At 42.8% G+C, this 21492-nt stretch overlaps 1 protein-coding gene across 13 annotated transcripts in view; it reads right to left on the reverse strand.

Annotated features, from left to right (window-relative positions):
* The window catches only part of unm_hu7910 (un-named hu7910), a 265791-nt gene that overhangs the window by 133793 nt on the left and 110506 nt on the right, over positions 1-21492 (reverse strand). For 9 of the 13 annotated variants that reach the window (XM_038809466.1, XM_038809465.1, XM_038809464.1 and 6 more), the window contains 12 exons: positions 19618-19671; positions 19344-19397; positions 16717-16764; positions 16585-16626; positions 16452-16502; positions 16038-16091; positions 9253-9297; positions 6927-6974; positions 6632-6673; positions 5364-5408; positions 5186-5227; positions 3596-3640 (listed from right to left, as the gene is read on the reverse strand). In XM_038809466.1, coding sequence (XP_038665394.1) covers positions 3596-3640; positions 5186-5227; positions 5364-5408; positions 6632-6673; positions 6927-6974; positions 9253-9297; positions 16038-16091; positions 16452-16502; positions 16585-16626; positions 16717-16764; positions 19344-19397; positions 19618-19671 — 570 coding nt within the window. The remainder of the gene's footprint in view (positions 1-3595; positions 3641-5185; positions 5228-5363; positions 5409-6631; positions 6674-6926; positions 6975-9252; positions 9298-16037; positions 16092-16451; positions 16503-16584; positions 16627-16716; positions 16765-19343; positions 19398-19617; positions 19672-21492) is intronic. The other 4 variants (XM_038809460.1, XM_038809457.1, XM_038809455.1 and 1 more) reach the window with 3 other exon arrangements.

The following is a 21492-nucleotide window of genomic DNA, read 5'->3' on the forward strand; positions in this document are numbered from 1 at the left end:
TGGTGGAGCAGACTCAATGGCCCGAATGGCCTAATTCTGCTCCTATATCTTATGAACTTTTAAGAGCACCCTAGCCAGGTCTGCTCCTTCGTGGCCCCCGCCCATCCCCGTAACCAAACCAGCACATCCCCGGAACGTGTAAACTCCACACAGTCAGTCACTGAAAGGCAAATCTAACCCGGGTCCCTGGCGCTGTGAGGCAGCAGTGCTAACCACTGTGCCAATAGATAGGGATAGTGATACTTCCAAAGGATGGATGGCGGGGGCGGGGGGGGAAAGAAATCAAGGAGTAAAAAATAATACATTGGGGAGAATCAGTTTCAGGAGCTAGAATGAATCCAGCTCAGGTAAATCGGAATCACAGATCAAGAGGCAAAACTATTAATGGAACAATGGGCTCCCTTTAAATGAGATAGCTTGGGCAAAGTCACGGTATATGCACGTGAAGGGGGAAAAGCAGGACAAAACCATGGCTCCCTGGTTTAAGATCCCGGACTAGAACCCATAATTTGCATTTGGTAATGCTGTGGAAACGCCACTGCACCAAAACAACCTTTATGGTAAAACAAACTTTAATTCAAATATAGAATTAAGCGCATTAACAACAAAGAAATAGATTTACAGTTAATAATTACAACACCCAAACTTGTTTCCTGAAACCTGCCTCTACATTCCAATTAAACAAATCCATATGTTTTGAATAACACTCATGAATAAGGTAAACAACCAGGTTTTACTTACTTACCTCAAGACCGTTTTTGGGAGAGAGATATTTTGTTAGAACCAAAGTAAACCTCGTCTGTCCAGCTTGGTGTTCCAGAAGCAACTGACAAACCTGGCCCCTCCCATTAACTATGCCACCTGCAATCCAAAAGCGCACCACATTCTTGTGTCTTGTTAAAGAAGGTTACATGTTGAACGGCCTCTTTCTGTGCTGTAACCATTCTACAGTTCTGTGAATGGGAGTTGCAAATTTGGATTCAGTCTGATAGGCGTCACCTTGACTGGAGAGTCACAGCTCTTTGACAATGTCACGTTGGCTGTAAAGCGCTTTGGGATTTCCTGTGGTGGTGGTGAAAGGCGCCATATAAATACAATCTTTCTTTCATTTTAATATACAATTTGGAGCAGGGCACAAATTGAAATAATTTGCTTCTGACATGAAAATATGGGAAAACGCACTGAAACATAACTAACAAAATGTATGGGCCGTAGTTTGACTTAGATAAGTTTAGACACGTTTATGTGTATGAGCGGTCATTTAATGGGGACAATTCAGTATCATACATTTGAAATCAGCAAAATCCAGGTATGCATTTACCATTTACTAACTAATGCAGACATTACCAATTATTAACGAGATTTGGGAGTTAATTATTAGCTAGACTGACTACACCCAAGCTTGAAATATTGAAGTGAATTCTCTGCCTCTCCAGCCACGTGTTCTTCGCCGGCGGAGAATTTACCAACAATGTGTCCAGTTCTAATCTTTGTACGCAAGGATATTGAGAATCTGAGAAAGGCAATCAGGATGATAACCACCCTCAACATAATTTATAGTTATAAAATTGTGGCTATTTACTTTGAGAAATGCAGTTTGAGAGGAAATGAGTGACTGAGCCACAACAGCACAGGCCATTCAGCCCATCAAGTCCATGCCAGCTCTCCATAGAGTAACCAGTCAATTCCATTCCCTTGCGTTATCCCTGTAGCTTTGCAAGTATACTTCCGTCAAGTGCCCAGCCAATTTCCTTTTGAAATCAAATATAGCGTGAATGCATGTGAGGTTGTCCACTTCAGACAGAGAAATAGAGGACAGAGTTTTGTTTAAATGGTGATAGATTATGAAGTGTTGATGTACAAAGCAACTTGGGTGCCCCTGTACAACAGTCACTGAGGTGGGCATGTGGGTGCAATGGGCAGTTGCGAAGGCTGGTGGTGTGTTAGCCTTTGTTGCAGGGGGATTTGGGCGCAGGAGTGGGATGCCTTGCTCTAGCTGTATGCCTGAAGTATTATGTGCAGTTTTGGTTTCCTTATATGGGAGGGGGTGTACTTGCCGTGTCGAGGGTGCCAGCGGAGGTTCACCGGACTGATTCCTGGGATGGCAAGATTGTCATATGGGTAGAAATTAGGTGACTGGGCCTGCTGCGTCTACTGGAATTTAGAAGAATCCGTGAGTATCTAATTGAAACGTATAAAATATAAAATGCTGACCGGGCTGGACAGGTTGGAAGCAGGAATATTGTTTCCTCTGGCTTTATCACTGCTGCCTCATGACGCCGAGGTCCTTGGTTCGATCCCGACCCTGGGTCACTCTCCGTGTGGATTTGCACATTCTCCCTGTGTTTGCGGGGGTTCGCCCCCACAACCCAAAGATGTGCAGGGTAGGTGGATTGGCAACACTAAATTGTCCCTCAATTGGAAAAAATTAACTGGGTACTGTAAAAAAAAATTTGAATTTCACCTGCAACTTGTGTGCCTATACTGCTACTCAATGTGTTGCAGTCAATTAGTATCGTTTGCTATCTGCCACATCTCTAATGTTAAGGTTTGCAAACTGATTAATGGATTGGCCTCAGAACATTTTAACAGGTTACTGCAGATGGTTAAGGATGGTAGACCAGGTGGCATGGTGGCACAGTGGTTAGCACTGCTGCCTCACAGAGCTGAGGTCCTGAGTTTGATCCCAGCCCTAGGTCACCGTCCATGTGGAGTTTGCACATTCTCCCTCATCTGCGTGGGTCTCACTCCCACAAGCCCAAAGAAATGCAGCGTAGGTAGATTGGACACTCTAAATTGGCCCTTAACTGGGTACCAAAAAAAGGATGGTAGACTATTGGACATAAAATGAGGTTAGATTTTGGTAAGTAATTCATTTCTTTTTGTAGAATTCATTGTCCTTGGAACTATCAAAGCATATTGTGGAAGGAGTTACCGTGGTTCCAAAAAAGAGAATTGATACATTACTCAAAAGAGGAAATTTCCAATTCTGGAGGTTACTTGCTTAACGGTTTTACTGTAAGGAGTTACAAGGTACTAGCTTCTAAGAAGATTCATCCAGACTCAAAACATTGGTTTGTTCTCTCCACAGGTGCATCTCAGACCTGCTGGGATTGTCCAGCATTTTTTGCTTTTGTTACAAGTTACTACGATGTCCTCTATTTTACCAAGATTTGTTGAATTGGTACAGTCCAGAAAAAGAGCTGTGTGAAGGAAAGTTCTCATCGTAACAACAGGGCCAGTCAAATTTAGAGAATGGGCCAATCAGAAAAAATGTATGCTTGGCCAAAAATGTTTATCTGTTTAACTGCAAGCATCGTTTTGCTTTGGTGAATATAAATTTAATGAAATACTACCTTTAACAGTAGAGGTACTGTTTCAATGAATACATCAACCACAATTTAAAACATATCTGGCTTTTTTGCCTCTCCTAGAAGTGAATGCACCACGATGCACAGGGCACCACAACTGTATGGGGTGAGCTAGACAGACCAGTGGGCATTTTCCTGTCCATGATTTTATTTGTTTGAATGTACCACAGAAATCATAAAATATTAATACAGAGGCACAAAATTAAACCTAAAATTATACCAACCTTCCTCGGTAGGCTCTTCCACTGCCTCTGGAAGAGGTACTGCCACTGTAAGATAGGAAGAATAATAATGTTCTAATGCCTGTGAAGAAGTACAAAGCTGAAGAAATGTGCTAAAAGCTTAAAGGGCATGCTGTATCTCTTAATGCAAGCAGCTGCAACACAGATGAAAACAAGCTATTTCAAAGTTATAAGGAACAGAAGGAACCATCTTAAACCACCACCCACCATTACACAAACTACACATAAAACAAAGGCATTCATGCTTTGATCACTTCAACTGACTTAACAATTCTAGAAATATGCCATTGTAGAATTTGTCAAATTTTCAGCATTAGATAGCATAACGTATATACTCGCGTAACATGCGACTTTTTAGCACCTAAATTGTAGCCTAAATTTGGGGGGTCGCATGATACGCGAGATATAAAATTTGCGGGTGTTTTACTTGCTGTTTTTTCTGATGGGAAGATGTTCAGCCGCTTGCCGTTTCCATTCATAAAAACATGAATGGAAACGTCAAGTGGCTGAACATCTTCCCATCAGAATGCTGTGGTCACAATCAGTAGTATTCTGATAGGAAGAGTGGATTCTGCTGTGAAAGCTGTTCGCGATTCGAACAGCTTTCCAGCTGGCTTTACTAGCGTCGTTCAGCCACTTTTTATGAATGGAAACGGCAAGTGGCTGAACGACGCTAGTAAAGCCAGCTGGAAAGCTGTTCGAATCGCGAACAGCTTTCACAGCAGAATCCACTCTGCAGAAACCACACACAATGATACCATTTGGAAGTTTTAGTTTCCAAAAAAGTGACTCGCATGATACATGAGGTATACCATAAAATCATGTTTTGGGGACGAAAATTTAGGGGTCGCATGATACGCGAGATCGAATGATACGCGAGTATATACGGTAATTATTTTTCTTCAGTGTTGCCTTGCTGGTACTATTTGGTATTGTGGATTTTAGCCATAACCCATAACTGGGACAGTGCAGTGGCCTTGATGGATCTGGGCTTGAGGAAGACAGACTGTGGGGAAAGTAAGTGAGGAGAAAAACATCCAGGGATCCCGCATCTGATGACAACCCAGTGACTCCCACTGGAAAGTGCGCATGTAAGATGTCAGATGAAGGCTTATAACACCAGGCTAAAGTCCAACAGGTTTATTTGGAATCACGAGCTTGCGGAGCGCAGCTCCTTCAACATGCGAGTGATGAACCTGATGAAGGAGCTGCACTCTGAAAGCTACTGATTCCAAACAAACATATTGGACTTTAACCTGGTATTGTAAGACTTCTTACTGTGCCCACCCCAGTCCAATGTCGCCATCTCCAGATGAAAATAGGATCAAGATCAATTTGAATACACTCTAATTAACCTTGCTAATTAACCAGGCTTAACTTCTGTTCATTTGAGACAGATACCGAAGCATGGGCAGCACAAATGGAATTGCACCCGAATACAGGTTCAGCAAAATACCTTTTGGAAAGTTTTACAGGATAACTTAGAGCACACAACTCCTAAGCAGAAAAAAACAGAAAACTGCAAACTACAAGAGGATATGATAGCGCCGAGGACAGCCAAGTCAGACAAACCTTGGATTTCAGATTCCACATCCAAGTTCTGAGATCCATAGGCTGTTGTAAGTAATAAAATTAACATTTTGTTAGTAATGTTCACCCCTTACACTTTCAGCAGACCATGTTAGATTTTGTTTTAATATAAAAGGAAAATACATGATAGCCAGTTATGAAAGGTAATCTCAATGCAAACCTGATTGGCTATCTTCATCTGTGTTTTGAAGAACAGGTGAAATGTCTAAAAACAAACAGCCCAACTGAGTCAAAAGCAGCATGTATAAATTTGTATAATTCATAAAATGACAGGGCAGAATTTTTCAATGGTCTACCAGGGGTGAAATCACTTCAGAGGGCAGTGAACTAATTTAATTTATCTCAGAAGCTGAACAAGGGAGAAAACTCAGCACAGTGAAAAATACTAAACATCACATAGATTCGCAAAAATAGATGCACATACTTAAATCATTGACAAGGGGCGGAATTCTCCGCAACGGCTGACGCCGACGTGAAACACTCCGGGTTTCACGACGGCGTCGGAGGCCGCTCTTCGCCCCCTATTCTCCTCCCTCCCCCCCCCCCCCGGGGGGCTAGGAGCGGCATTGCGGGGAACTTGGCCGCCGGGCTGAGAATGACGCGGCCGGCGGCGCCTAATGACGCGGTTGCCGTCTTCCCCTCCGCTGCCCCGCAAGACGTGGCGGCTTGATCTTGCGGGGTGACAGAGGGGAAAGAGTGCGTCTCTTGGAGACGCCGACCCGACGATCAGTGGGCACCGATTACGGGCCAGTCCCCTCCCGAGCACGGCCGTGGTGCTCAATCCCCTCTCCGCCCCCCACAAGCCCCAAACTCACCTTTGGCGCGTTGTTCACGTCGGCAGCGACCAGGTGTGGTTGCCGCCAGCGTGAACAGGTCGGAAACGGCAGGCCGCGCGGCCCATTCGGGCTGGAGAAACGCAGGTCGTCGTGAAAAACGGCGACCCGCGATTCTCTGAGCAGCATGTCGCAAAATGCGACACGCCATTTGGGGGGGGGGGGGGGGGGGGGGGGGGAGGGAAGGAGAGAGAATCGCGGGGGGTGCCAGAGCGGCCCTCCCGCGATTCTCCCACCCGGCCTGGGGAGCGGAGAATCAGTTAATTCAATAAAACTGCATCATAAAACACTTTTTCCTTTCCCTTTAAGGGCAGGTTGCTTTCAACATATTTCTAAATCAAAGCCAACAAATTATTAGTCTTCTTTGGTAGACTGGTGTATGAAACAGATTTTGTTTCTGTTGCATTCCCTCCCGACAGAGTTGGCACACTGGAGACTTAAACTGATGACTGGTAAAACAGAAACCCGCTGAGTATGCTGGATTCCAGGACAGATAGCCCTGACCCTGGAATCTGATCTAGTTAGCAATCTATGCAGTAACAGTTAGACTTCTCATGGTAAACCATGAATTGACTGTTGAAGGAAGTAAGCAAACCTTGTATGTCTTCATCCCCCGGAACATATTCTGTTTCTTCAGCTAGTAGAAAGCAATTTAAAAGCAGTTAACATCAAGCTTTACACTGGTATTTTCAGTCGATATTTTCTTCTCCGTTACCCATAACTGAAAAAGCAAAGGCCAAACTGAATTCTTTTACGTAACCACAAGGTGGCATTTAACTTATTTGCCAAAAAAAATCATAAAACTTGTGTATACTTACAGCTGTCTAACATTGTTTACCACAAAGATAACATTTGTCTGTAAAGAGGCATCAAGAGTAACAAGGACTCACCATAAAACTCTTCCACTGTTTCTTCAGGCTCTAGGTCATTAATTTCTGCTAGAAGTAAATTTAAAAATAATTTTTCAAAATGCTTTCTCCTCAAATCGTCCCCATCTTTCTTTCATCTTCACAAGAGTCTCAATAGGAGATAGTTCCAGGTATAAATGCCTTGTCGGGTGAACATTATACATTTTCAGTTTACAACAAAGGCTGAACTGATCATCACACTCCTACCCATCAACAACTTACAATTACATTGGGCCTTTAATGTAGCAAAACACAAGAGGGCCCTTCACCTGAGCAATATCAAACAAAATTTGACTCCAAGCTCAATCTTAAAATAGCCAGTCGCTAATCTATTTATATATTTAGAACGCTGCCTACCAACGCTTTCAAAAGTGTTGCGTCTTAGGGAATTAGATGTCAGTTGGAGAAAAGTCAACAACTGACTAAAGTAAAGACAGCTTTTTGAGTCGCCAATAAAAAAAGTAAACAAACAAATCTAAAGCAGTTTGACTCATTCAGTAACAAACAGGAAGAAAGCAGGGATTAGGATGATCAAACCATGTACTTTTTCTTTGTTGTTTTGAAGTCCTGAATTAGCAAGTGATGGAAAGCAATCAACTAAATTCCATCTTCAAATTTCCGCCCAGTTGAAAAATAATGCTTAAAATGATATTGGACTTTGTTTTTTTTTTGAAAAATGCCTCAATTCTTCTCAACTGCCTACAGCTGATACAAATCACAGCACGCTCTCCCCACCCCTCATTTTGGCTTCACCCACTATTTCTGATAAAGTTGCAACAATCTAATCAGAGTGGCCTGACCCATTGAATTGAATTGCAATTCAATTCAACCCATCCCGACTGCCTGGAATCATTCCCAATCTGCCCGTCCTTCTAGCCATACTATTTCTGGATGAGACAAGGCAATTAAAATTTGAGTGAATTTGAATCAGAGCAGAGAGAGGGAGAGGGAGAAAGGGGTTGGGGTGATAGCAAAGGAGAAGAGACACACAGAAAAACAATAAGGATCATTGTTTTAGGCCTAATGGGTTGTCCAAAAAAAGGTTCTAGAATGATTGAAACACAGAGTTCATGATATCAGTGTCAAAACAAACAGTTGAAAGGTGAATGGAGGGCATTCAAACATCAAAGAAAATCACGCTGCTTAAGCACATTAGGAGAGGTGGGGGAAAATAGTTCGCTCAAACAAAACTTATGCTGCCAAACCTTGCCCCTGTTAAGAGATGTATGTTCCAATTAATCAATTCTCATCTTCCAGCAAATCTGGTCCACTCTCATAACAATTTCACAGTCCCTTCAACCTTGAGTTCTGAATACAGCAAATTGTGTGGCATCTATGCTCCATTCATGATCTAAGTCCCGGTTCAGAACCTATACTCTAGCCCTTCTATACTTCAATTCCTTTGAGCCCCACACCTTTAATGTTTCCAGCCCCATGTCCTTCCATTCCAAATGTCACCAGTTCTAATCTTCCAAAGCACTCGATTTTACTCGATAAACATGTTACTCACACAACTACCAACTTCCTTCCTCAGATTTCTAGAGTGCTCCTTTATCCCCCAAATACTCCCACCTCAATGCTTCAAGCCCACCTTTATTCCCAAAATAAAGTTTCCTCACACAGTACGAACCCATAGCCTCAAATTACAATCCAGATACAATGCTTCTGCGCATCACAATATCCGACAGGTCCAAACCCCTTCCCCGCTGCCTTCTGCCTACTCCCCATCAATTTTCAACCTCAACCCCAAGCACCAAGAGATCTCTGTTTAAACCTCACCTTTCTACTCAACGGACTCTTGGATATTTTAGTTAACGTATGCAGAGTTAAGTGTGCCATTGCCACAGTTCATTGGGTAAATCAGTAAAGGAACATATTTGAAAGCTACACAGATATTGGAGACAGGAAAAGGTGGTGAAATTTAGAGATTGCGAGTCAGAAACAATGAGAAAAATTGTTAACTGTAATGCAGTGGTGAGGGAATGAAAAGAAGAGAGCACATAACAGCAGGGAAGAGCAAAAGTGAAATGGTAATAAAATAATTTGACTGGAAAAGAAGCAAAAAGTGGAATTAAAGGGAAGAGATGGAATCATCTTTCTCCGTGCAGAATACCATGCAAGATCTATTACTATAACATGTTGTGTACTACATGGTACAACACTAATCAGACAGTGTATAATCCTGTTTCTCATTAACAGCACAAAAGATTCCTACGATCTAACAATTTCATCACTTCAACATATTGATCACTAGTTAATAGGGGACTAATGGAAAATGTACAAACTTGAGCTACATGTTAAGATTTACCTTCAATGAACTCATCACTCATTGGCAGCTCCTCTGCTATTTCATCTGCAAGTAAAATAGAGCGTTTAACAGGTGGTAAATACATAGCTGATAATCCAGAGCTAGTCAATCTCTAGGTTTGGTCAATTTAGAGTATGGGCCAAATTTTGCTCCCATTTGCAAATGAGTAGCACTAGCCGTTTGATACCTATTGACTCAGGCAGTGGAATTTTGTACTGGAATCTACTATGACTTAGAGAGTCTAAATGGCACAGCGTCAGCTCTGGGGGACCTGTGTGAACACTACAAACAACTGTCTATCCCCATGGCCAATCAGATTGAAAACCCATTAACGAGCAACATTATTAAGCAATTTTCCACCACTTGAGGCGGGAAGCTCAAGTCGGGAAATTTCCAACTTGACAGATATGTCCCCTCACACAAAAATAGAGTAACACAATATTTTTGCTCTGGGATAGCAGAGTCAAGATTGAGTCAGGACGCCAACCCCAGAAGTAGTTTGAATACAGTCATGGCGGCGCAATGGGAGAACAGTGTGTTAAGAATGGTTTGTTAGAACCATTGCCTCAATTCTCTGGGGGGGGGGGGGGGGGTTTCTCAGTTGTATTAAAGGCTGATTTTTAGCCCTCACCCCCCTCCATACTGCTTCCTTGACCCCTCTAAAGCCTCCATTCCCACTCACCCAGTACACATCATAGAACCAATGAGCCATATAACAATAATGGCAGTTTCATGATGGACTTGATCTCCAATGCTCACTATTGGGATTAGATCAGCGGCGGATTTGTCTACAAAGATGGAAAAGAGTATGTTTGCTTTGAAAGTTGGTACAGAGTGGGTAAGTGCACATGTCTAATGCAAGGGTCCATGAGTGAGCATGGGTAAGGCCATTTGAAAATATATTTCAAAACGTTCCCAAATCCAGACTGTGGTTCACGATTCCTCAGGAAACGGGAAAAACAATGAGATTAAGAGATACAAGTGCAAAAGTAAAATTAAGATGTGTTTTTAAATTTCCAACAATAATTAAATTTGAAGGTATGAGTCTCAATACTACTAAAAGTTATTTTTCATTATCAGAGATTCTTTGGCAGTAATTAAAGCTCAACATGATGTTAGACATTTTACTTGTGTTTGAATGGGCTAGCATCAATATTTTCTGTCATGTTTAGTAGGCAAGGACTAGACCGTAACACTGTTGCATGTATTTCATGCTTAGATACCATTATTGTGCACTGCAGCGACTAGGGCAGCAGGGTAGCTCAACGTGGGTTAGAAATTCATGTCTCCTGGTTTTTGGGTACAGGGGTTGTAATTTATGCCCTGCCCGAGCCAGCCCAGATCAAAGTGGACAGCATACATTTGGCGCAGCCACCTCATTTGCATTACATGTAGCTTTGGCTAAGTAAATCTGGTGCTGCCTTCTCCTCCCTGTTGTTCCGCTGGCTACATCTGCTCTCAGGCAGGAGCTGAGCAATTTACAGGTACCATCAGGTACAGCTAGCCTGCTTTTCTTAAAGGCAGGTTGCCCCTCTTAAAGCAAAACTTTACTGGCTAGTAATGGTGACCATTAAATGATGTTAAATTGAAAGCCAGCAAAGAGCAAGGGGTCTAGATGACAGATGCAGCTGTGGAGGCATGAGAAAGGCCATGGCTCTATGAAGGTGTGGCATGAGGCCACAAGGGCCATCCGCAAAGAATTGGGAACATGTGAGCAGGGAGATGAATTCTTTCATCTGAACCAGAGAACCTGACAGCAGTGCCACAAGTCCATGGCTCACATGGGTGGTCAAAGTGAGTTAATGCAATTCAAATGGCATCTCCTATCTGTCACATCACTGGCTTCTCTTTCTCTTCAATGCACCACACCATCAGTACTCCCTATACGCACACGACTGTGGGGCAGAATTTGGCTCCAACTCCATCTACAAGTTTGCTGACGAAACATCCGTAGAGGGTCAGATCTCAAACAACGATGAGTCAGAATACAGAAGAGAGATGAAGAACCTAGTGGAGTGGTGTAACGACAACAATCTCTCCATCAATATCAGCAAAACTAAAGATCTGGTCTTTGATTTCAGGAAGTGAAGTATCGTACATACCCTGTCTCCATCATTGGGACCAAGGTGGAGATGGTTGACAGCTTCAAATTCCTAGGTGTGCACATCACAAACAATCTGTTCTGGCCCACCCACACCGACACTACGACCAAGAAAGCACAACAGCACCTATACTTCCTCAGGAAACTTGAGGAAATTCGGCATGTCTACATTGACTCTTACCAACCGATACAGATGCACCACAGAAAGCATCCTATCTGGCTGCATCACAGCCTGGCATGGCAATTGCTCGGCCCAAGACCGCAAGAAACTTCAGAGAGTCGTCAACACAGCCCAGTCTATCACACAAACCAGTCTCCCATCCACTGACACTGTCTACACCTCCCGTTGCCTTGGGAAAACAGGCAGCATAATCAAAGACCCCTCCCATCCGGTTTATTCACTCTTCCAACTTCGTCCATCAGGCAGGAAATACAAAAGTCTGAGAACACGCACTAACAGATTCTAAACAGCTTCTTCTCCGCTGTTACCAGACTCCTACATGACCCTCTTATGGACTGATCTGATCTCTTCACACATCTTTTCTACTGAGCAGTACTACACTCCTGTATGCTTTACCCGATGCCGGTGTCTATGTATTTACATTGTGTATTTATGTTGGCCCTATGTATTTTTCTCATGTATGGAATGATCTGTCTGAACTCTACACAGAACAATACTTTTCACTCGGTACACATGACAATAAAGAAATGCAATCCAATCCATCACTCACCTATTAGCACTCACATGCACCATCCAGATACTCTTATCTCGCCCTTACACATGTTGCAATGATGCCAGCCTCACAGCCAAAACTCATTGCTTCCTCATACCTTCAGCTATGGCAGCATCATCCAGCTGGAGCACTACACAAATCACCGATAGTCTGCCCTCTTTCCCTTACAGAACAAGGTGACACACAATAGAAGGGGCCACAGGAGAACCGGTTGGGAGGGTTAGGGGTCAAGGATGTCTGCATTTCCCGACTCCTACACAGGATATAGCTCTTAGCATCATAGGGCTGGCAATGAGTCCATGTCATCCCACATCTGAGAATATTGAGGGTGACAAGAGGTCACTATCTTTTGAGCTTTGTAAACCCCTAGTTCACCCTAACCCTGCCAATGGACAGCACAATATGTGCAAGCTGTCGATGTTACCATGGAGCTTTTGTTTTTTACCGCAACTCCACCAAAACTCTCAAACCAAACTTTCTCTTCAAGATCTTCTGCTTTAAGACATCCAATAACTGCCGCCCACCACCCATTGCAGCTCCATAGAATTGCAGCATCACAGAATGGTTACAGCACAGAAGGAGGCCATTCAGCTCACTGTGACTGCTGGCTCTTTGCAAGATCAATTCACCTCTTTCCTGCCATTCGCGTGGCCCTTCAAACTTTTCCTCTTCCGATAATGATCTAATTTCCAGTGATATTATGTGGTGCTTCTCTCTCCTCAGGGTTGTGCATCGAGATTTTTGATCTCTTGGGACTTGAGGGATATGCAGACAGGAAAGTGGAGTTTGAGGCAGATGATCAGTCATTATTATATTGAATGTTCAAGTATTGTTTCTATTTCTTACATTCTAGAGTTCTTAAGACCTCACCACAGAATATGATTATGCCCATTTTTGTTTTTCAGTTGTTGTTTGAGGGATGAACATCTGAAAGAATGCCCCTCCTCTTTGAAGTAGAGTCATGAGATCTTTTACATCAATTCAAGGGGACAGATGCAAATAAAACCAGAAGTGTTGGATAAACTCAGCAGGTTTGCTAGCATCAGGGAGATAGGGACATTACTGCGCAAGGAAGTCAGCCTGGATTTTGTGCCCAAGGCTCTGCAGTAAGACTCCATCTCATGACCGCTAATTAAGAGCGGTGCTCCACCACAGAGCCACCGCACGGTCAACTGTGGATTATACTCGGTCAATCCTTCTTTAAATCCAGCAACAGTAATGTGTTGCCAAGAATTTGTCCGTTTTATTTATCCTTTCATGGAACGTGGGCTTTGCTGGCTCGGCTGGCATTTAGTGCTCATCCTTAATTGCCCTAGAGAAGGTGGCGGTGTGTTGCCTTCTTGAATGGCTGCAGTTCATGGGGTGTAGGAACACCCACAGTGCTGTTAGGGAGGGAGTTCTGGGATTTTGACCCAGCAATTGTGGTATATGGCTCCAAATCAGGATGGTGTGGGGCTTGGGAGGGGAACTTGGAGGTGATGTTCCCATCTATCTGCTGCCCTTGTCCTTCTTGGTGGTAGAGGTAGCGAATTTGGTAGATGCTATCAGGAGCCTTGGTGAGCAGCTACAGTGCATCTTGCAGATGGTATGCTGCTGCCACTCTGTGACAGTTTGAGGGAGTGACTGTTCAAGGTGATGGATGGGGTGTCAATCAGTGGGCTGCTTTGTCCTGGGTTGTGTCAAGCTTCTGTTGTTGGTGCTGCACTCATTCAAATGTATTCCATGACATTGCTGACTTATGCCTTGCAGATTGCAAAAGGGTTTGGGAGTCAGGAAGGGAGTTATTCTCTATAGGATTCTGAGCCACTGACCTGCTCTTGTAGCCACACTATTTCTAGCAAGTCCAGTTCAGTTTCCTGTCAATGGTGCCCTCCAGAATGTTGATTCTTCGGGATTCAGCGATGGTAATGCCATTGAACGTCATGGAGAGATTGTTGGATTCACTCTTGTTTGAGATGGTCATTGCCTGGCACTTGTGTGGCACAAATGTTACACTCATCCCAAGCATGAGTGTTGTACTAGATCTTACTAAAGCAAGTTCATTTCCATATACAGCATGCGTAGTCCAGAATGATGCCAAACATCGTGCAATCGTCAACAGACATCCGCACTTCTGACGATGCTGAAAGGAAGGTCACTGAATAATTATAATGGAGGAAAGATTACTGCTGAAGCAGCAGCAGATGGTTGGGCCTCGGACAAGACCCGGCGGAACTTCTGCAGTGAGGTCCTGGGATAGAGATGAGTATGATCATTTATCTCTGTCCATTTCATGCTGCTTAAGCTGTGTGGCAAACAACTAATCCTATGATGCAGCTTCGCTAGGTCGATACCTCATTCTGAGTTATTCCCGTTCTTGCTCCTGCCATCCGCTCTTGCTCTCTTCGTTGAACCAAAGTTGATCCGCTGGCTTGGTGGTAATGCTAGTGTGGGCATACACCAGGCCTTGAGGTTACACATTGTGGTCGAGTATAATTTTGCTGCTGATGACCCTCAGCACCTCGCGGATGCCCAGTCTTGAGTTGCTAGATCTGTTTGGATACTTATTCCATTTAGTACGGTGGTAGTGCCACACAACACGATTTAAGGTATGCTCAATATGTTTACAGGACTTCTCATACCAATACTATTATGGTCAGATTTACATGCGACAGGTAGATTCATGAGGACAAGGTCAAGTAGGTTTTGCCCTTGTTGGCTCCTTCGCCACCTGCCGTAGACTCAGTCTAGCAGCTATGTCTTTTAGGGCTCAGCCAGCTCGGTCAGTAGTAGTGCTACTGAGCCACTCTTGGGAATGGACATTGAAGACCCCCACCCAGAGTATATTTGGTGCCCTTGGCACTTAGTGCTTCTTCCAAGTGATGTTCAACATGGAGTATAGATTTATCAGCTGAAGGGGGGGGGGGGGGGGGGGGGGGGGGGTGGACAGGCGGTAACCAGCAGATGGTTGCCTTGCCCATGTTTGACTTGATGCCATGAGACTTCATGGGGTCCAGAGTCAATGTTGAGGACTCCCAAGGCTACTCTCTACTGACTGTATACCACTGTGCCGGTGGTTGTATCTGGGGCATTGTGTGACTGTCAGACTGTTGCTTGACTACTCTATGGGACAGCTCTACCAATTTTGTCACAAGCCTCCAGTAGTAAGAAGGACTCTGCAGGGTCGACAAATCTGGGTGTGCTGTTGTTGTTTCCAGTGCCTCAGGTCGATGCTGGATGATCCATCCACTTTCATTCAACTTTGTAGTGGTCGGATACAACTGTGTGGCTTGCTAGATTATTTCAGAGGGCAGTAAACAGTAAACCACATTGCTGTGGGTCTGGAGTCACATGTAGGTCGCACTAGGCATGGATGGCAGATTTCCTTCCCTAAAAAGACATTAGTGAACCAGATGGGTTTTTACAACAATCGATGATAGTTTCATGGTCACCATTATCAAGACTAGCTTTTTAATTGCAGATTTATTAATTGAATTTAAATTCCACCACCTGCTGGCCCCAGATCATTTCTCGTCCAGTTACATTACCGCGATGCCACCACCTGCCCTATTGTTCAATTCCCTGTGCCACTGCCACAGCAGCACCCAATAAGATTGTTGCCTCTCCTACTATGTCTCATTAACAAAGTAAAAATAAAATATTCATATACAAACCAAGTAACTAAGTAACTACGCATTAAAGCATGTAAATTGCATTCTGAAATCTGAAAGATACCCATAACAACATAATGGATTTTCAATCTATTTGCCCATTTCAATACTTTGAGAGAAAAGAGAGTGGTAAGGATGGCATAGTAATATTTTCAACATGCCCCATTAGCAAAATAAAACTTCACTTGGCATACCCATATCAACAGCCCGAGTTCCTTCACATCAGATACAAATAATAACTGTCAACTACTGAACACAAAAAAATACTTTGCACAAGTAAATAAGCACAAAGCTTTCTACCTTCAATGTCCACTTGGTCAGAGAAATCCTCTTCCACATTGGATTCATACAATCCTAGAAAGAAAACAAATCTAATGTAATGAAGATCAAAAGCAGCTTTGCCCAAGTTTCTAACCCATTCTAATTCAATTTATGTAGTCATGTTATTAAACTATGAAAGGAGTTCATTGCAAAATTCCTGGATTGCATTTCGTAATTTGACCCCTCCTCAGTTAAGTCTATCTGAAAACAGATTAGGAGCCAATGTCCTTCAAATTGGCAGGTGGCTCTTAACAAGAATGTCAACTTTCAAATGTCAGTTAAATATTTCTTATCTTTATACAGTTTACAGAAATAAACAGCCAAATTGATATCTACCATGCTCTCCGTAGGACCCCAAGTGATGTTAAGTACATCATCAGTTGCAGTACATACCTGGAACATCTCGTTCAGAAACGATCTCGTCAGGCTCAAGGTCAGCTTCATCTACAGCATAAATACATTTCTGTTAATAGGTTGGGCACATGGGCAATGGTTAAAGTCAACATTATAATTGGTAGACACAAACCTGAAACATTATCATCAACTTCTTCCTCTCTTGTTTCTGATTCTGAAAGGAAATAAAGTGTTTTTTTAATGTTTGTGACTTTTCTTCACATTTTTAATGGTTACTATGGAGATGGTAGACACATATAACTACCTGGACTTTTGTCTTCAGATACATCTTCAACTTCAGGTCCAGAATCCTCTGAAAGTAATAGATACTAATCAGTGACTTGGGTACAATAACCTGAATATTGCCTATTATCAACAATTTAATTCAAGTGGTTAGCACTGCTGCCTCGTTGCGGCAGGGACCCGGGTTCGATTCTGGCCTTGGGTGACCGTGTAGAGTTTGCACGTTTTCCCAGTGTCTGCGTGGGTTTCCTCCAGGTGATGCTGTTTCCTCCCACAGTCCAAAGATGTGCAGGTTAGGAGGATTGGCCATGAATGGGCTCATTGGTACTCTTTTTAAGTGTCCGGGCAGACTCATGAATGGCCTCCTTCTACACTGTAGGGATTCTATGATTCTATGAAATGCTCAGTGGGAAACTTCAATTTTGTTTGCTGGACAGAATTTAGTCAATAAGCATTCAACTATCAGCTCTCTTTGTATAAGCAGTATTACGATCCAAGACCAGACCCCAACAGTGGCTAGGATAGTGGGCAGAAACCTCACTAATTTTGTAAGACTGAGGAAAGGATACCGCACTTCAGGAGTGATTTCATGAAGAAATAAGGAACAAACTTTATTCCTAATGCAGTATAAAATATCTTTAACATCACACCAGAAAATAGCGTACAATTATCCCTGAAACAACGCTAAAACAATGCGGTGGCACAGTAACCCTCAACTACTATATTGTTTCCCACTTAAACAACAAAAAAAAATATCTCCGCTCTCAATCCACTGCTGAAATACATTTAGCACTCAGGAATAATAATGCCTGCTTTACAGAAATGTCTGGATACTCGAAAGCAGTATCGAAGGATCTCTTTGTCTCAAAGTAGAGAAAAGACCTGAATCCCGTCAGAACCATGCAGAAACTCTGGCTGTATTCTTTCAGAAGCTGCCCCAGCTTGCATTTTCTTCTGAACTGCTTGGGTTGAAATTGCTAATCTAGATACAGACATATCTTTTAACTGAACTGAGATGTTTGATTTCTGCTCACATCTTCAGCTAACATTCAACTGACCAGTTTTTCTGCAAAATACCTGGTACCTTAGTTCCACCCAATAACTACATCATCTTACCAAGCTGAAGTCTAATTAACCACAGGGAATCCACCTTAACTCAAATAAACCTGCATTAGACCAAGCTTTTACAATGCCTTAATTGCACCCCAGGCTCCCCGCGTTTCAAACCAGGATTCTTTTAAAACATGACTGCAGCAGTCATACACACATTAACCCAGGATTTTAATCCTAACTTCGGCAAACAAATGGCGCAGTGGTTAGCACTGCTGCCTCACGGCACCGAGGACCCAGGTTCGATCTCGGCTCTGGGTCACTGTCCATGTAGAGTTTGCACATTCTTCCTATGTTTGCGTGGGTTTCGCCCCCGCAACCCAAAGGTGTGCAAGGTGGGTGGAATGGCCAGGCAAAATTGCCCCTTAGTTGAAAAAAAATGAATTGGGTACTCTAAATTTATAAAAACAAACTTCACCAAATACCTACAATACAATACATGTGGGGCTGGATTCTCCGCCCCGCCGTGCCACATTTCTGCCCCCATCCACCGGCGGTATTCTCCGTTACACCGGCTGGTCAATGGGGTTTTCCATTGTGGGGCAGCCCCACGCCGTCGGGAAACCCCCGGGCGCCGGCAAAACAGAGAATCCCGCCCAAGATATTCCTACATTCATCACAGCAGCTGTTCTGCCCCAGGGGTTAAAATAGACAATGCTGGATATACTCTGCAGGTCTGGCAGCATCTGTGGTGAGAGAAATAGAGTTAATGTTTCAGGTCTGTGATCTTTCATAGTTATTGGTCCAGTTCTGATGAAAGGTAAGAGACCTGAAACTTTAACTCTATTTCTTGCTCCACAGTTGCTCCCAGACTTGCCGAGTATTTTCAATATTTCTGTTTTTAATTCCAGATTTCCAGCATCTGCAATATTTTGTTTTCGTCTCCTAATGATTACCTCCTTCAAGGACATATGGGTGCAAAATACGCGGTAACTCATCCAGTTGAACTATTTGATTAGTATTGGTTTTTCCATATGTATAACTGTGAACACAGGTGCTACTGAACTCCAACACTTGTGCAACAACTAAAGTTTATGACAACTGACCCCCAACAGGAAGCACAGATGAGAAAGAACAGACAGGCAATTATTTACTAATGGGACAATAGCACCAAAGACAGTTCTTTCAAAAACTTCATATCTCAAAACTGTCTGCATTTCATAGGCTGGTTTCTCAGGGCTCAAACCATGTGGATATTCCTACCGTAACATCGTGTTAGATTGGATGAATATATGACATCCACAAGTTTATTTCTCAAGTACAATTATCTTCTTTAAGTCTTTGTGTCGTGCAACTTTCTCTGGCTGGGTAAACAAACAAATTAACTGAATTGTTACTCATCTTACCTTAGCATCGGGATCTACCTAGTGCTGTTTAGCAACTTTCAACAGTGCCACAGTAAAAAGGATGCATTTGTGACAAAAATCAAAGTTTCAAAGCCATTAAAGTATTCCATTATCCAACACCATGCAATGCTCGCATATCGACAAACTCACATTTTGCCAACTAAGTAGATATGAATAAAACAGTATAGAGTACCTAGAATCTCGGTGCTTTCTGACACACTTTCATCTTCCACATAGTCAGACTCCTCTGCAAGAAAGATATATTAATTGGTTTACAGCCCAAAATATGACATTGAATTGAATTGAAACTAATCGGTACACAGAATTTCATCACTAACCTAAGTTTCTGCACATTCATATATTGTCTCTTCGTCTACCATTTTAAATTCAAACAATGCTATTTAACTTGATACTATTTATACTTCCATAATGCTTAAAATAAGTGATTAAAAATGTGGAGTACAAACCTTGAGTGTCTGCTTCTTCAGGTTCAGGTTCAACTGCTTCATAGCTAACTTCATCTGCAAATGGAAAGTAAACCTTGCTTAGAAGATTGAAAATGAACTGCAAGCACAGATGTAACTGGATACAAATTTCAGCTGCAACACCGCAAAGTAAGCATGGGAAACACAGAAGCAAACCACTGCCCAGGCATCGGTATTTACTTTTGCGTGCATAGTTTATTACTTATGTACAATTCAGTGGAGGCAATACAGCATTAAAATGGACTGCCCACAAAGGAAGGGTAAAGACTACATTCTATAGGTCAAAATCGGAAATTAATTTATTCTGCAACTCTCAAGTATGTTTCTTCAGTGATTTCATTAAAATACTGTGCTCACTTTCCAAGTGGAATCGATTCTGGTTCCAATGCCTTAGGAGGAGAATTTCCACTTTAAGTGGGCAGTTGAAATAGGTCTACGAGGGCAGCACGTTGGCGCAGTGCTTAGCACGGCTGCCTCACGGCGCCAAGGACCCAGATCCGATCCCGGGTCACTGTCCATGTTGAGTTTGTACATTCTCCCAGTGTCTGCGTGGGTCCCATTCCTACAACCCAAAAATATGTGCAAGGGTAGGTGAATTGGCAATGTTAAATTGCCCTTAATTGGAAATAAAATTGGGTATTCTAAATTTATTTTTAAAATGTTTTAAAAAGAAACCAGTCTGCGATCTCTCAAGCTGCGCATATTTGTTTAGAACAAGCGTAACTTGTTAATCCATGAAATAGCCATCCACGAATGTTTTACCTGAAGAAGCCCCTGAATCTTATTTTATTCTGTCTAAAATTACAAGGCAATGGCTCTTTGCCACTAAGGATTTATCTCAAACGTTTACTGCGCAGGGTTCCCTCCACATTAAACACTTCATGTGTAAGGTCATGTGCCATGCAAAACAATTTGGGCACTGTGCACTGAACCAACTGCCTGCACAACAACAATAAATTTTGAAGGAAACATTTGCTTAAGCAGTCTAAATTCAGTTTCTTACAGTGACACATTTGCCAAACAAAACTACAAAGTTGTCTAACTCAGTTTAACAAGATGTTGGTGCGAGAAATGAAAGATATAATTCACTGCAAAATTAAGTTCTCCTTTAAGTTCAGGATTATGGTACTTCTTATCGTATAGGTGTCTTATTCAGTGACTGGCTTGTGAGACTTCATTGCTGTGTTACTAAACTGGAGTATCATTTCGATCCTTTAGAGTATCAAAACTTGAACTTCAGAATTTTGTTGCCTGGGAATAAAGAAACAATATTAATTTCTCCCAACTACTTCAAACTTCGAATCTCTCTCATGATCTACTTCTGCCCCCCAACCTCTCATCTTGTTTTCAATTCGTTTTCCTTCAGTGGATGTCTCCAATGTCCTATGCACCACGCATTATCCTGCCTTTCTATAATCATTTAATTCTCCCTGATGGGCATTGTATCTCCTTTAGGACTACCTGGAACATTGAACCGTACCCAGAATCTAGACTTAACATTTCAACTCGAGTGGTCACTTGGTTCAGCGATAGTACTCTCACCTACTCCAGAAACCCAAGAGAATTGATGAGGGTAGTGCAGTTGATCTGGTAGACATGGAGTTTGGCAGACTGGGTAAATAATAAAATGGGTGGGCAGCACGGTGGTGCAGTGGTTAGCACTGCTACCTCACAGTGCCGAGGATCCCAGGTTCGATCCCAGCCCTGGGACACTGTCCGTGTGGAGTTTGCACATTCTCCCAGTGTTTGCATGGGTTTCGCCGCAGAACCCAAAGATGTGCAGGGTAGTTCGATTGGCCACGCTAAATTGCCCCTTAAAAAATGAATTGGGTACTCTACATTTATATATTTTTTTTT

The sequence above is a fragment of the Scyliorhinus canicula genome, chromosome 10 (assembly GCF_902713615.1).
Source record: "Scyliorhinus canicula chromosome 10, sScyCan1.1, whole genome shotgun sequence".
NCBI lineage: Eukaryota > Metazoa > Chordata > Chondrichthyes > Carcharhiniformes > Scyliorhinidae > Scyliorhinus > Scyliorhinus canicula.